Here is a 16511-nt window from a genome sequence, read left to right as displayed (position 1 = left end):
CACCGTCGCCAGCAGCCCATTCCACGCACTCACCACGCTCTGCGTAAAAAACTTACCCCTGACATCTCCTCCGTACCTGCTTCCAAGCACCTTAAACCTGTGCCCTCTCGTGCCAACCATTTCCACCCTGGGAAAAAGCCTCTGACTATCCACACGATCAATGCCTCTCATTATCTTGTACACCTCTATCAGGTCACCTCTCATTCTCCGCCACTCCAAGGAGAAAAGGCCAAGTTCACTCAACCTATTCTCATAAGGCATGCTCCCCAATCCAGGCAACATCCCTGTACTTCTCCTCTGCACCCTTTCTATGGCTTCCACATCCTTCCAGTAGTGAGGCGACCAGAAATGAGCACAGTACTCCAAGTGAGGTCTGACCAGGGTCCTATATAGCTGCAACATTACCTCTTGGCTCTTAAACTCAATCCCATGATTGATGAAGGCCAATGCACCGTATGCCTTCTTAACCACAGTCAACCTGCGTAGTAGCTTTGAGTGTCCTATGGACTCAGACCCCAAGATCCCTCTGATCCTCCACACTGCCAAGTGTCTTACCATTAATACTATACTCTGCCATCATATTTGACTTACCAAAATGAACCACCTCACACTTATCTGGGTTGAACTCCATCTGTCTCTTCTCGGCCCAGTTTTGCATCATATCAATGTCCTGCTGTAACCTCTGACAGCCCTCCACACTATCCACAACACCCCCAACCTTTGCGTCATCAGCAAATTTACTAACCCATCCCTTCACTTCCTCATCCAGGTCATGTATAAAAACCAGGAGATTTTGATGAACAGTTTATGATGAACTGCTCCTTGGCAATTATCTTCGATGGGAGTTCAGTGAGACCCTCTGAGAGAAGGTCTCACTGCCCCCTTCTGGGATCTCTGCTGCCCTGACCATGTGCTCACCCAGACTCGCTATTCCTTCTTCTCCAGCCCTTTATCTTTTCCACCCTGCTCACCTCACAGCTTCTTACTTTATCTCCCCTCCCCACCTGTCACCTTTTAGCTTGTCCTTCTTCCCCTCCCATTTACTTATTCTTGCATCTTCCCCTGCCTTTCCGGTCCTAAGGAAGAGTCGCCGGCTGAAATGTTGACAGTTTATTCATTTCCATGGACGCTGCCTGACCTGCTGAGTTTCTCCAGCATTTTGTGGGTGTTGCTGTGGATTTCCAGCATCTGCAGAATCTCTCATGTCTGATTGTGGGAGAATATATATCAAGGGGTCTCAATTTAAAAATAAGATTGTTGCTATTCTAAGGCAGAGATGCAGCAAACATATTCTCCCATGATGGTGAATCTTTGCAATTCTCTGCCTCAAAAGGAGGTAGAAAAAGAGAGATTGTCTCTTTAGAGCAAAGGATGGTGAGAGAAGACTTGATTGAGGTATACAAGATGCAAAGAGGTATAGACAGAATGGGCTACCTGAGACTTTTTCCCAGGGTAGGAAATAGCAATACGAAGGGCATAATTTTAAGGTGATTGGAGGGAAGCATAGGGGGGCTGTCAGAGGCAGGTGTTTTACACAGAGTGGTGGGTGCATGGAACGCCCTGCCAGGGGTGGTGCCAGCGGCAGATACAATAGGGACATTGAACAGACTCTTAGATAGGCACATGGATGAAATAAAAATGGAGGGCTATATGGGAGGGAAGGGTTAAATTCATCTTAGAGTAGGTTAAAAGGTTGGCAAAACATTTTGGGCCAAAGGGCCTGGACTGTGCTGTAGTAAATATTTTTCAGGTAGAGATAGGCAGTTTTTTGAAAAGTAGGGGGTTACAGGGTAATGGAGATGAGGACACAGTCAGAAGAACTACCTTATGAATGGTGGAATGGGCTTACGGAAGTGTCTGACCTAAATGTCTTTCTAATTTGCAATGATCAGCTTACTGCGAAGCGTCAGGATCAGACCCTTCAGACCACCACATCTATGCTGACCATAATGGACAGGTCCGCCTGCCCACAGTCCGTACCCGTCACCGTGAGGCCCCATGGCCCGCACCCGTCACCACGAGGGGATATGGTCCGTACCCATCACCACGAGGCCCCACGGCCCGTACCTGTCACCGCGAGGGGACACGGTCCATACCCATCACCGTGAGGCCCCGCAGTCCCTACCCGTCACCGTGAGGCCCCGCGGTCCTTACCTGTCACCGCGAGGGGACACGGTCCATACCCGTCACCACGAGGCCTCATGGCCCGTACCCGTCACCGCGAGGGGACACGGTCCGTACCCGTCACCACGAGGCCCCATGGCCCGTACCTGTCACCGCAAGGGGACACGGCCCGTACCCGTCACCGCGAGGGGACACGGCCCGTACCTGTCACCGCGAGGCCCCGCGGTCCCTACCCGTCACCGCGAGGCCCCATGGTCCATAGCCATCACAGCGAGAGGCCACGGTCTGTACCCGTCACCGCGAGGGGCCACGGTAGCATAGCGGTTTTCGTGACACTATTAAGCTTGGGGTGTCAGCGATCGGAGTTCAGCTGCGGCTCCTCCGTAAGAAAGTTTGTACATTCTTCCCACGTACGTGTGGGTTTCCTCCCACAGTCCAAAGACGTACTGTTTGGTAGACTGTACGTTGTCCTGTGATTAAGCTAAGGGTTAAATTGGTGGGTTGCTGGGTGGTGTGACTTGAAGGGCCTGTTCCACGCGATATCTCTAAATAAAATATATCTATAAAACATGACTTGACAACTCATCGCTGAAACCCTAGCCTAATCACAGGACAATTTATGATGACCTACTAACCGATTTGTCTTTTGACTGTGGGAGGAAATCAGAGCACCAGGAGAAAACCCAGGCATTCTATGGAGAGGAGGCACAGCGACTCCTAACAGAGAACGCCAGAATTGAACTTGGAACTCCAACAGCCTGAGGTGTAATTGTGTCGCTACCGTGGGGCCTGTGGCTGATTTGAGAAGTGTTGAGGGCTTTGTGAGCTCTTCCATTCACTGATTGGTCCATTGATGTGTAGCTGATATCGGGTAGCTCTCCACCCAAGTGTTCCCACTTTCCACGACTGCTAGGCCACCAGGCCGTGCTAGGCCGCAGGTTGCTCAGTGACATCCTGAGACAACCAACAACAAACACATTTCATGGGACTAAAACTAGGGATTGTTCTAGAATCCTCAGCTTAGTGTCTATGGAAGATGAACTGAAGAGAGAGAGTGGGAGATGAGCCAGGGTAGGGAGTGAGATGGGAAGCAAGAGCAGGAGGGCAACAGGTTAGAGGATGAAAGAAAAGACAGTGAAGAAGAAGGTAGATAAAAACATAAGGGTTAGTTTTAAGGTAGAGTCGGTGGTGAGAATGGCAAATGCAATGCTAGCATTCATCTCGAGAGGACGAGAGTACAAAAGCACAGATGTAAAGCTGAGGCTTTATAAGGCATTGGTCAGACCACATGGAGTATTGTGAGCAGTGTGGACCCATTAATTAATAAAGATGTGCTGGATTTGGAGAGGATCCAGAGGACGTTCACGAGAATGATCCCGGGAATGAAAGGGTTAATGTATGAGAAGCTTTTGATGTATCTGGGTCTGTACTCAATGGAGTTTAGAGAAATGAGGAGGGACGTCATTGCAACCTCTCGAATATTGAAAGGCTAGGTTATAGGATTGTGGAGGAGTCCAGGAGCAGACTGCACAGCCTCAAAATAGAGGGACGTCCATTTCTAAGAGAAATGAGGAGGAATTTCTTTCAACTGGGGGTGGTGAATCTGTGGAATTTATTGCCATAGACAGCTGTGGATGCCAGGTTATGGGGTATATGTAAAGCTGAGGCTGATTGGTTAGTAGATGTAAAGCTGAGCTTAATTAGTAAAAGGTAATGGCGATGAGGCAGAAAAATGGGGTTGAGAGGAATGGCGGATAAGCTGTGATGGACTGAATGGCTGAATTAGCCTCCGATATGACAGATGTGCATCATTCCTCCTCCTTCCTCCGCCTCAATAATCCCCCGTCAGCAAGGCCCCCAACATAAGGACATCTGCGGCTGTGAAACACACGACGCCAGGCCTGGTTTTACCACGCTTGCTTTGCCAGGAGTGCTAGGAAGTGCTGACTGCCTTACATCTCCGACAGTGACAGCACATCGGGACATCCGAGGTGTCTGAACTCTGTGGGTTCCAGCTGCCAGGGTCGTCTACTGTTCATTACAGACACCCTTTCAGGGCGACGCCTCCTGTGTGACACGGGTGCTCAAGTGAGTGTGCTGCCCTATCGCCTATTGATGAGAAGGTAAAGCCTCACTGGAGACCGCCATTGGCAGCAAGATCCAGACTTACAGGATATGATGGGTGACGCTGTGCTTCAGTGGGTAACGTTACAGATGGAACTTCGTCCTCGTTGAAGTGGCTAGACATCTGCTCGGTGCAGATTGCCTGGACTGCGGAAGATCTTAAGAACTGCTGGCTTGTGGATGTCAAGGACTTTGGGTCAGTACCGTGCTCCCCCAGTAAGTTTCCCACAACGACTCAGTCAAACACACACGCCACCACCTGTGAGGTTACTCACCTGCTGGGCGAATTCCTAAACCTCACAGGAGTTACAAAACATGGGGTTGAGCACCAGATTTCCACAACTGGCCCAGCAGTCTATGCCCGTGTGCGTAGACTAGGCCCAGAAAAGCTGGAAACTGTGAAAGCTGAGTTTGCCAATATAGAAAGACTTGGCATTGTATGCCAGTCAAATAGCCCCTGGGCTTCTCCCCTTCATATTGTCCCTAAGTCCAATGGTGGTTGTAATCCCTGTGGCGATTACTGATTCCTTAACAAGGCCACATAAACTTTAGTATGGCATTTGACAAAGTCCCACATGAGATGCTGGTCACGAAGGTTCAGTTGTTCAGCATTCAGGATGAGATAGTAAATTGAATTAGACACTGGCTTTGTGGGAGAAGACAGAGAGTTGTAGTAGAGGGTTGCCTCCCTGACTGGAGGTCTGTCACTGGAGGAATGCCACAGGGATCAGTGCTGGGTCCACTGTTGTTTGTCATCTATATAAATGATCTGGATGATAATGTGGTTAACTGGATCAGTAAGTTTACAGATGACACCAAGATTGGGGGCGTAGTGGACAATCAGGAAGGCTATCAGGGCTTGTAGAGGGATTTGGATCAGCTGGGGAAATGGGCTGAAAAATGGCAGATAGAATTTAATGCAGACAAGTGTGAGGTTTTGCACTTCAGTTGAACATCTAGAGTAGGTCTTACACAGTGAATGATAGGGCACTGAAGACCACAAGACCATAAGATATAGGAGCAGAATTAGGCCATTTGGCCCATTGACTGCTCTACCATTCAATCATGGCTGATCCTTCTTCTGCCCTCCTCAGCCACACTTCCCGGCCTTCTCCCCGTAACCTTCAAAGCAGTTTCCATCAAGAACCTATCAACCTCTGCCTTAAATACACCCAATGACCTGTCCTCCACTGCTGCCTGTGGTAATAAATTCCTTAAGTTCACCACACTCTGGCTAAAGAAATTTCTCCACATCTCTTTTTTAAATGTACGCCCCATAATCCTGAGGCTGTGCCCTCTTGTCCTAGACTCCCCCATCATGGGAAACATTCTTTCCACATCTACTCTTTCCCGGCCTTTCAACATTCGAAAAGTTTCAATGAGCTCTCCCCTCCTCCTTCTAAATTCTAGCGAGTACAGACCCAGAGCTATCAAACACTCCTTGTATGATAACCCTTTCATTCCTGGAATCATCCTTGTGAACCTCCTCTGAACCCTCTCCAATGCCAGCACATCTTTTCTAAAATGAGGGGCCCAAAACTGTTCACAATAGGCAAGGTCAGGCCTCACCAGTGCCTTATAAAGCCTCAGCATCACATCCTTTCTCTTGTATTCTAGACCTGTTGAAATGAATGCTAACATTGCATTTGCCTGCTTCACCACTGACTCAACCTGCAAGTTAATCTTCAGGGAGTTCTGCACAAGGATCCCAAGTCTCCTTGCATCTCAGATTTTTGGATTTTCTCCCCATTTAGAAAATAGTCTGCACATTTATTTCTACTACCAAAGTCCATGAGCATTCATTTTCCAACATTGTACTTCACTTGCCACTTTCTTGCTCTTCTGCATCCTGTCTCCTCAATACTATCTGCCCCTCCACCAACCTTTGTATCATCTGCATACTTGGCAACAAAGCCACCCATTCCATCATCTCAATCATTGATATGCAACATAAAAAGAAGCTGTCCCAACACCGACCCCTGCAGAACACCACTAGTCACTAGCAGCCAACCAGACAAGGATCCTTTTGTTCCCACTCGCTGCCTCCTACCAATTAGCCAATGCTCTAATCATGTAAGTAACTTTCCTGTAATACCATGGGCTCTTAACTTGGTAAGCAGCCTCATGTGTGGCACCCTGTCAAAGGCCTTCTGAAAGTCCAAATATACAACATCCACTGCATCCCCTTTATCTATCCTACTTGTAATCTCTTCAAAGAATTCCAACAGGTTCGTCAGGCAAGATTTTCCCTTCAGGAAACCATGCTGACTTTGTCCTTTCTTGTCCTGTGTCTTCAAGTACTCCATAACCTCACCTTTAACAATTGACTCCAATATTTCCCAACAACTGAGGTCAGGCTAACTGGTCTAGAATTTCCTTTCTGCTGCCTTTCTCCTTTCTTAAGGAGTGGAGTGACATTTGCAATTTTCTAGTTCTCTGGCACCATGTCAGTGTCCAATGATTTTTGAAAGGTCATTTCTAATGCCTCTACAATCTGTAACACTACCTCTTTCAGAACCTAGGATGCCGTTCCTCTGGTCCTGGTGACATGTACCCTTAGATCTTTCAGCTTTTTGAGCACCTTCTCCCTTGTAATAGCATCTGCACTCACTTCTCTTCCCTCACACCCTTCAACATCTGCACACTGCTAGTATTTCCACAGTGAAGACTGGTGTAAGATACTCATTTAGTTCATCTGCCATGAAGAGTCTGAGGAGTGTGGTAGAGCAAAGGGATACAATTCCATAATACATTGAAAGTGTCATCATAGGTAGATAGGGTCGTAAAGAAAGCTTTTAGCACATTGGCCCTCATAAATCAATGTACTGAGTAAAGGAGATGGGATGTTATGTTGAAGCTCTAGAAGACATTGGTGAGGCCAGATTTGGAATGTTGTGTGTGGTTTTGGTCACCTACCTACCAAAAAGATGTAAACAGGGTTGAAAGAGTACAGAGAAAATTTACAAGGATGTTGCCGGATCTGGAGGACTTGAGTTATAAGGAAAGATTGAATTGGTTAGGACTGTATTCTTTAGAACGTAGAAAGTTGAGAGTAGATTTGGTGGAAGTGTACAAAATTATGAGGGGTATAGGTAGAGTAAATACAGGCATGCTTTTTCCACTGAGGTTGGGTGGGATCACAACCAGAAGTCATGGTTTAAGGGGACATGAGGGGAAAATTCTTCACTCAGAGGGTCAAGAGAGTGTGGAACAAGCTGCCAGCTCAAGTGGTGGACGCAAGCTCGATTTCAACGTCGGAGAGGAGTTTGGATAGGTACATGGATAGTAGGGGTATTAGGGCTATGGTCTGGTTGCAGGTCGTTGGGAGTAGGCAGTTTAAATAGTTTTGGCATGGACTAGATGGGCCGAAGGATCTGTTTCCGTGCTGTACTTCTCTCCCTGGATGTTGGGAGTGTGGTGTGTGGTGTGAGAGAGTTCACTGGGTCTACAGATAGGGCGGTATGGTAGCGTAACATTTTACAGCGTCAGCCTGGCTTCGATCCGTGCTGCCGTCTGTACGTTATCCCAGTGACCATGCGGGTTTCCTCCGGCTGTTCTGGCCTCCTCCCACATTCCAACGATGTACCAGTTAGGGTGAGAAAGTCGTGGGCATGTAGCGTGGCGACACTTGCGAGCTACCCCAGCACATCCTCACACTATGCTGGCCATTGCAATAATTCAAGTTTTTTAAAATTTAACTTTAATTGTCATTTAACCATACTCATGAATACAGCCAAACAAAACAGTGTTCCCCTGGTGCCAAGGTGCAAAACACAGCACTAACAGTACACAGCACATATAGTCATGATAGCAGAAAAACATACAATCGTCAAAACATATCGAAACATATGCAGCCCAAATCCTTGAATGTCAGAGCCAGTGGAGTACCGATGCTGAGAGCCGGTGCATTTCACCATAGACGTCAAAGTTTCGACGTACACATGACAAACCAAGCTAATATTCCATCTTTACATTACAGTTGTGCACCTACCTTCAGCAACCACCTGAGCCCTGGGATGCCCATTTGGCTTGTAAGGGTTATACTTGGGCTTTGGAGCAACCACAGGCGCGAACTTCTTGGGCGCTTGCTGAGTCGATACGGAGATACTGGGGTTGGTGATTGAAGTCATGGTCTCCATCCTGGCTGACACATGACCGGAGGTGTCGCCATCCTTTGGGAGAAGCCAGCTTGGGTTAGACATGGTTTTGAACCCTGAAAAACACCAAAAGGCAGTGAAGTGAGGAGATGTCTGAAGTGTACCAGTCAGTGAACCCCAGCGAAGAGCACTCCATTCAAGCTTTAAGATTGTTTAACATCATTTGCAGTACACAAGTGTAAAGACCATAAGACCATAAGACAAAGGAGCAGAAGTAGGCCATTCGGCCCATCGAGTCTGCTCTGCCATTTTATCATGAGCTGATCCATTTTCTCCTATTTAGTCCCACTCCCCTGCCTTCTCACCATAACCTTTGATGCCCTGGCTACTCAGATACCTATCAATCTCTGCCTTAAATACACCCAATGACTTGGCCTCCACTGCTGCCCGTGGCAACAAATTCCATAGATTCACCACCCTCTGACTAAAAAAATTTCTTCGCATTTCTGTTCTGAAAGGGCGCCCTTCAATCCTTAAGTCATGCCCTCTCGTACTAGACTCTCCCATCATGGGAAACAACTTTGCCACATCCACTCTGTCCATGCCTTTTAACATTCGAAATGTTTCTATGAGGTCCCCCCTCATTCTTCTAAACTCCAAGGAATACAGTCCAAGAGCGGACAAACGTTCCTCATATGTTAACCCTCTCATTCCCGGAATCATTCTAGTGAATCTTCTCTGTACCCTCTCCAATGTCAGCACAAAAAGAGAACAAAATAACTGTTACTCCAGATCCAACGCAGCACAAAAAAAAACACAATCAGATAAAGAACATAATAAATATAAATATGCGAGATAGCTTATCTAAACTCCATAAAGTATAGTATAGTATATAAATGCCGGGACTATAATACCAAAGACAATAATATACAGGAACACAATTAAGTCATTGGCCCATCTAGTCTACTTCACCATTCCATCAGGTCTGATTTATTATCCCTCTCAACCCCATTCATCTGTCTTCTCGCAATAACCTTTGGTGCCCTGACTAATCAAGAACCTATCAACCTATTCCAGAGATTCACCACTCTCTGGCTAAAGAAATTCCTCTTCATCTCTGCTCTGAAGGGACAATCTGCTCCTCCATTCCATCATTACTGATTTATTATCCCTTCTAACCCCATTCTCCTGCCTTCTCCCTGTAACCTTTGTCCTCACTAATCAAGAACCTATCAACCTCCACTTTAAATATATCCAATGACTTGGCCTCCACAGCCGTCAGTGGCAGTGAATTCCACAGATTTACCAGCCTCTGGATAAAGAAATTCTTCCTCATCTTTGTTCTAAATGGACGTCCCTGTATTCTGAGGCTGTGCCCTCTGGTCCTAGGCTCCACCGCTATAGAAAACATCCTCTCCAAATTCACTCTATCTTGGCCTTTCAACATTCAATAGGTTTCTAAGCTCCAGTGAGTACAGGCCCAGAGCCACCAAATGATCTTCATACATTAACCATTTCATTCATGCTTAAGAAACAACCATGTTTATGTAGCACAGAAAGATGTTTTTATGCTCATTATCTTTGAATGTGTACTTCAAAAATCTGTTGAAGAAAATGCACACAGGAATCTAGTTCATAATACAGGAAAGGAAGACAGGAATAAGATTATTTATTTATTTAGTATACAGCACGGAACAGGACTCTGCGGTCCTTTGTGCTGAGGTGACCAGCTACCCGATTTAACCCTAGCCTAATCAATGGACAATCTGCAATGACCAACTAACGATAGGACTTTGGACTACGGGAGAAAACGGGAGCACCCAAAGAAAACCCACACACATACAAGAAGGGGCGTACAAACATGTTTACAGGCAGCGCTGGAACTGAACTCTGACCTTGAGCTGTAATAGCGCCAACTGTCACTCCACTCTTTACGAAAGGAGGGAGGCAGCAGAAAGGAAATTATAGACCAGTTAGCCTGACCTCAGTGGTTGGGAAGACGTTAGAGTCAAATGTTAAAGATGAGGTTATGGAGTACTTGGTGACACAGGACAAGAGAGGACAAAGTCAGCATGGTTTCCTTCAGGGAAAATCATTCCTGACAATTCTGTTGGAATTCTTTGAGGAGATTACATGTAGGATAGATAGAGGGGATGCAGTGCATGTTGTATATTTGGACTTTCAGAAGGTGCCACACATGAGGCTGCTTACCAAGGTAAGAGCCCATGATATTACAGGAAAGTTACTAACATGGTGAGAGCATTGGCTGATTGGTAGGAGGCAGCAAATGGGAATAAAAGGATCTTTTTCTGGTTGGCCGCCAGTGACCAGTGGTGTTCCACAGGGGTCAGTTTTGGGACAACTTCATTTTATGCTGTATATCAATGATTTAGATGATAGAATAGATAACTTTGTTGCCAAGTTTGCTGACGATACAAAGATTGGTGTAGGGGCAGGTAGTGTTGAGAAAACAGATAGGATGCAGAAGGACTTAAGACAGATTAGGAGAATGGCTAAGAAAGTGGTGAATTTATGGAATTTATTACCATAGGCAGCTGTGGGGGCCAGGTCATTGGGTGTATTTAAGGCAGAGATTGATAGGTTCGTGATTGGACATGGCATCAAAGGTTTTGGGGAGAAGGCCGGGAACTGGGGTTGAGGAGGAGATTAAAAAAAAGGATCAGCCATGATGGAATGGCAGAGTAGACTCGATGGGCCAGATGGCTTAATTCTGCTCCTATGTCTTATGGCTAACCACTATGCTGCCATTCCACACCAACAGATCATAACTGATCTATTTGGGCCATAGGCTCATAGAACATTGCAGTACAGAAACAGGCCCTTCTTCCCATCTGGTCCATGCTGAATTACTACTCTGCCTAGTACCATTGACATAGCTCTTCATACCCTGTAGATAGGGTGAAAGCACTCAGTCTTTTCCCAGGGGTGGGGAATCAAGAACTAAAGGGCAAATATTTAAGAGGAGAAGGGAGGCTTTTCATAAAAAGCAAGCAGACTAATAATAATAAATAAATGCACAATAAAAATCGAGAACATGAGATGAAGAGTCCTTGAAAGTGAGTCCATTGTTTGTAAATTAGTTCAGCGATGGGGTGAGAGAAGTTGAGCGAAGTTATTCCTTCTGGTTCAAGAGCCTGATGGTTGAGGGGTAATAACTGTTCCTGATCCTGGTGGTGTGGGTCCTGAGACTCTTGTGCCTCCTTCTGGAAGGCAGCAGTGAGAAGGGAGCATGGCCTGGGTGGTGGAGGTCTTTGATGATGGATGCCTAGGTTGGCACAAGATTGTGGACTGTAGGGCCTGTACTGTGCTGTATTGTCGTATGTTGTATGTAAGAGGAATGGGAGGGGTGGGGGCACAATGACAATGATGTAGCATATATTTGGACAGAAGTTTAGATAGATGAGAATCGAATGAAGGCCAACAAGACTGGCTCAGATGAGCATCTTAATAAGAGTTGTTGCTAAGTTTGCAGGTGATACAAAGATTGGTGGAGGGCAGGTAGTGTTGAGGAAACAGGTAGGATGCAGAAGGACTTAAGACAGATTAGGAGAATGGGTAAGAAAGTGGTGAACTTATGGAATTTATTACCATAGGCAGCTGTGGAGGACAGCTGAAGGGCTTGTTCACCTACCGACAGTCAGCGTGAATGAGGGTCTGAAGCTGTCCATTCTATGGTCCTCGTCCACCTTTTCATTCTGTGGTCATGAAGAGTGAGTGGTCCATGTTTATATGGAGTGTGAGAGGATGCAGCTCCTGGTTTAAGTATCTGATATACGGCCCCCTGTACAGGGCGGGGGTGGGAAAGAGTGAGCGGGATGTGAATTGCTCAGGTCTACTGCTGGGCTCGCTACCAAGATGGCCATTCATGGTTCCAGGTGGCAGCCAGTCCGTGGTTCTGCCTGAGCTGACTGCCAAACCTGCCTCTTGTTCTGGGGTGAGGCCTGTCCCCGAGAGAATCTGCAGTCACTATGAATACAGTGGGAATTGAGTGTGTTATAGACAGTAGTAACCATATTTTAATTTGAAATTGTTAAATCCTGTAAATCCCTCATGTGGGTGTTTTATGTGTGAATAAACTTCTGTAGTTTTGTAAAAGAAAGGTTTGATGCTGCACTAAAGATCACCGATCTAGTTTGCTGGGAGGAAGAGGCACTATTGAAAGGGTGGTGGGCAGGATCCGATTAGTGGCTAGTGTAATGTTATTACAGTTCAGAGTTCAATTCCGATGTCCTCTGAAGAAAAGGTTGTGCATCATTCTCATAAGCATGTGTGTTTTCTCTGAGTGTTTTGGTCTCCTCCCACAGTCCAGATCCCAACAGGCAGCTTCAAAGCATCCCACCAGCAAGTGCAGTTAAAGGCCCTGCGTTTAACTCTCAGGATACAGTGTAAAGGAGTTCACTGGGTTCCTGGCAATTATTAAAAAAAACATTGATAGCAGCACAAACTCGGTCAAAAGGTTCACAGACTGTCCCACCCATCAGCACAAGACACGTGTCACTTAATCCAGCCTCAATCACAGAGTTCAATGTTTCATACTATAATGCAGGTGCGATGGAGTCATGAATAAAGCAAAACCAGAGACAGACAACACCCCTCTACACTGTCTGGACAAACGTGACAAGGATAGGGCAGGCTGCACAGACCAGAGATGATCTGCCAACAAGTGACAGATGACACGAGATGCATGAGTGACAGTGGGTTGTCTACAAGGACAGAGGAGCAGAATTAGACCACAAACATCTGCAGATGTTGCAAATCCAAGCAACATGCACAAAATGCTGGAGGAACTCAGCAGGCCAGGCAGCATCAACAAAAGAGTGCAGTTGACATTTTGAACCAAAACCCTTTGGCAGGACTGGGGGGAAAAAAAGCTGGTGAGTAGATTTAGAAGGTGGGGGAGGGGTGGGAGAAACACCAAATGATAGGTGAAACCTGGAGGGGGAGGGATGAAGTAGAGGGGAGAAATTGATAGGTGAAAGAGACAGAAGGCTATGGAAGACAGAAAAAAGGGGGAGAAGCACCAGAGGGAGGCGATGGGTAGGCAAGGAGATAAGGTGAGGGAAGGAAAAGGGGATGAGGAATTGTGAAGGAGGGCGAGTGGGAGACATTACCAGGTTTGAGAAATCAATGTTCATGCTATCAGGTTGGAGGCTACCCAAAATGAATATACTGTTTGTTCCTCCAGCCTGAGTGTGACCCCATCATAACGGTGGGGGAGGCCATGGATAGACATATCGGAATGGAAATGGGAAGTGGAATTAAAATGGGTGGCCACTGGGAGATCCCAGTTGTTCTGGTAGGTGCCCAGCAAAATGGTCTCCCAATCTACTTTGGGTCTCACTGATATACAGGAGGCCACACCAGGAGCACTGGACACAGTATATGACCCCAACAGACTCACAGGTGAAGTGTCACCTCACCTGGAGGGACTGCTTAGGGCCCTAAATGGTAGTGAGGGAGGAGGTGTAGGGCCAGGTGTAGCACTTGTTCCGCTTGCAAGTATAAGTGCCAGGAGGGAGATCAGTGGGGAGGGATGAATTGACAAGGGAGTCGTGGTTGGAACGATCCCTGTGGAAAGCAGAAAGCAGGGGGAGGGAAAGATGTGCCTGGTGGTGGGATCCCATTGGAGGTGGCGGAAGTTTTGGGGAATTAAGTGCTGGTAGGGTGGTAGGTGAGGATAAGAGGAACCCTATCTGTTGATGGGTGCCGGGAGGATGGGGTAAGAGCAGGCTTGCATGAAATGGAAGAGATGTGGTTGAGGGCAGCATTGATGATGGAGGAAGGGAAGCCATGGCCTTCTGTCTCTTTCACTAATCAACTTCCCAGCTCTTTATTTCATCATTCCCCCTCCAGATTTCACCTATCACCTTGTGTTTCTCTCTCCCCGTCCCCACCTTTTAAATTTACTCCTCAGCTTTTTTTCTCCAGTCCTGCTGAAGGGTTTCATCCAAAAACGTCAACTGTACTCTTTTCCTAGATACTTTCTGGCCTGCTGTCTTTCTCCAGCATTTAGTGTGTATTGCGCAGAATTAGACCATTTGGCCCATTGAGTCTGCTCTGCTGATGGCTGATTTATTATCCTCTCAACCCAGTTCTCCTGCCTTCTCCCCGAAACCTTTGACACATGACTAATCAAAAACCTATCAGCCTCTGCTTTAAATATTCCCAATGTCTTGACTTCCATAGCTGCCTGTGGCAATGCATTCCACAGATGCACTACCCTCTGCCTAAAGAAATGTCTCCTAATCACTGTTCTAAAGGGACATCCCCTCTATTTTGAGGCAGTGCCTTCTGATCCTAGACTCTTCCACTATAAGAAACATCGGCCCACACCCACTCTATCTGGGGGTTTCAATACTTAGTCGGGTTTCAATGAGCCCTCCTCCCAATTCTTCAAAACTCCAGCAAGATTGTCTGCGGGGAGATAAGCCCATCTCTAAGGATCACTCTCCATCTGCTTCTCTGCTCTTGTCCCACCAAGAAAACCCTGCAGGTAAACTGACAGGACAGGATTCCCTAAAGGTTAATTTTCAGCTTGAGTCTGCGGTGAGTGTAAATGTAATGTTAGCATGCATTTCAAGAGGACTAGAATATAAAAGTAAGGATGTATTACTGAGCTTTCATAAGGCACTGGTGAGGCCTCACTTGGAATTTTGCGAGCAGTTTTTAGGTCCCTTATCTAATAAACAATGTGCTGTCATTGGAGAGGGCCAACAGGAAGTTCAGAAGAATGATTCCAGGGATGTGTATCCTTGGGTGTTAAGCTCCCAACTATGATCTTCTTTTAGCCACGATTCAATGATGCCCACAGCATCATACCTGTCAATATGTGATTGTGCTACCAGGTCACCTACCTTACTCCAAATATTGTGTGCATCCAAATGTAACACCTTCAGTCCTGTATGCATCATCCTTTTTGATTTGGCCCCCCTGTTAAACTTTAACTCATCCCTCTGACTGCAATTTTAACACCATCAGCCTGTTCTTCCTGGCAGTCTCACCACACACTGCCTCTGTTTGTAAACAAGTTTAAACCCTCCCTGCAGATCCAGCAAGCCTGTCTGCAAGGATACTGGTCCCTTTCAGGTGGTGTTGTTCCTTTCCGTGCCTTGTGGTGGATCAGGTGCCAACCTTGCTGTTTATTTAGCATTTGACTGATTTTTGGCAGACCGAGTTGCTAGCTCAATGCTCAACCCAGCACATACGGAAAGCCAGGAGCTGGCTGGATTCAAACCCAGGACCAATCACCGTGAAGTCCACTGCCGATGCTACACCACCAGCTGGCTAAGGTTCAGGTGTAAGCTGTCCTTTTTGTACAGACCATACCTTCCAATAATCCAGAAATCTTCAACCTTGTCCCCTGTACCAGTTTCTCAGCCACGTATTCACCTACTGAATCATCCTATTCTTACCCTCGTTGGCACATGGAACAGGCAGCAACCCAGAGATTAATACCTCAGCTTTCTACATACTGTAACTCCCTAAATTCTCTCTTCAGGACCTCTTTCTTTTTTCTATATTTCTCATTGGTGCCAAAATGTACTACGACTGCTGGCTGCTCACCCTCCCCCTTTGAACCCAATCGGAGACATCCCTGACCCTGTAAACTGGAAGTAACATACCATCCGGGTGTCACTTTCATGCCCACTCCTCTACTTAATCCTTTCACTACTGCACTTCTCTTCTCCAACCTTCCATTCTGAGCCACAGAGCCAGAATCGGTGCCCAAGACCTGGTCGCTGCGGCTTCCCTTGGTAGATCAGTCCCCACGCCCCAAATAATTCCAAAGCAATATGAGGAGAATGGCCACAGGGTTACCCTGCACTGGCTATCTATTCACTTTCCCTCTCCAGCAATTTAGGGGTGACTACCTCCTTATAGCTCCAATCTATCGCCTCCTCAGTTTCTCATTTGAGCCATATCCAGCTCCAGTTCCTTAACACGGTGCCTAAGGAGCTTAGCTAAATGCACTTTGTGAAGGTGTAGTTATCATGGAGACTGGAGGTCTCCCAGAGTTCCCACGTCTCACAAGGAATACACCACTAACTCTGCACACATTCTCAGCTCACTAACAGAAAAAATAACTTTCAACCTCTGGTTGTGCTTGTCCAAGCCTGCTCTTGCCAAAGCTTGTTTAGCTCAAGC

At 46.7% G+C, this 16511-nt stretch overlaps 1 protein-coding gene across 4 annotated transcripts in view; it reads right to left on the bottom strand.

Moving 5' to 3' along the window:
• Positions 1-16511, bottom strand: part of LOC134345086 (lipoma-preferred partner homolog) — a 453573-nt gene that overhangs the window by 239306 nt on the left and 197756 nt on the right. For all 4 annotated transcript variants that reach the window (XM_063045237.1, XM_063045236.1, XM_063045238.1 and 1 more), the window contains exon 2: positions 8240-8461. In XM_063045237.1, coding sequence (XP_062901307.1) covers positions 8240-8450 — 211 coding nt within the window. In that variant the 5' untranslated portion in view covers positions 8451-8461. The remainder of the gene's footprint in view (positions 1-8239; positions 8462-16511) is intronic.

The sequence above is a fragment of the Mobula hypostoma genome, chromosome 4 (genome assembly GCF_963921235.1).
Source record: "Mobula hypostoma chromosome 4, sMobHyp1.1, whole genome shotgun sequence".
Lineage (NCBI taxonomy): Eukaryota > Metazoa > Chordata > Chondrichthyes > Myliobatiformes > Myliobatidae > Mobula > Mobula hypostoma.
This window is presented reverse-complemented; position numbering and strand designations above follow the sequence as displayed.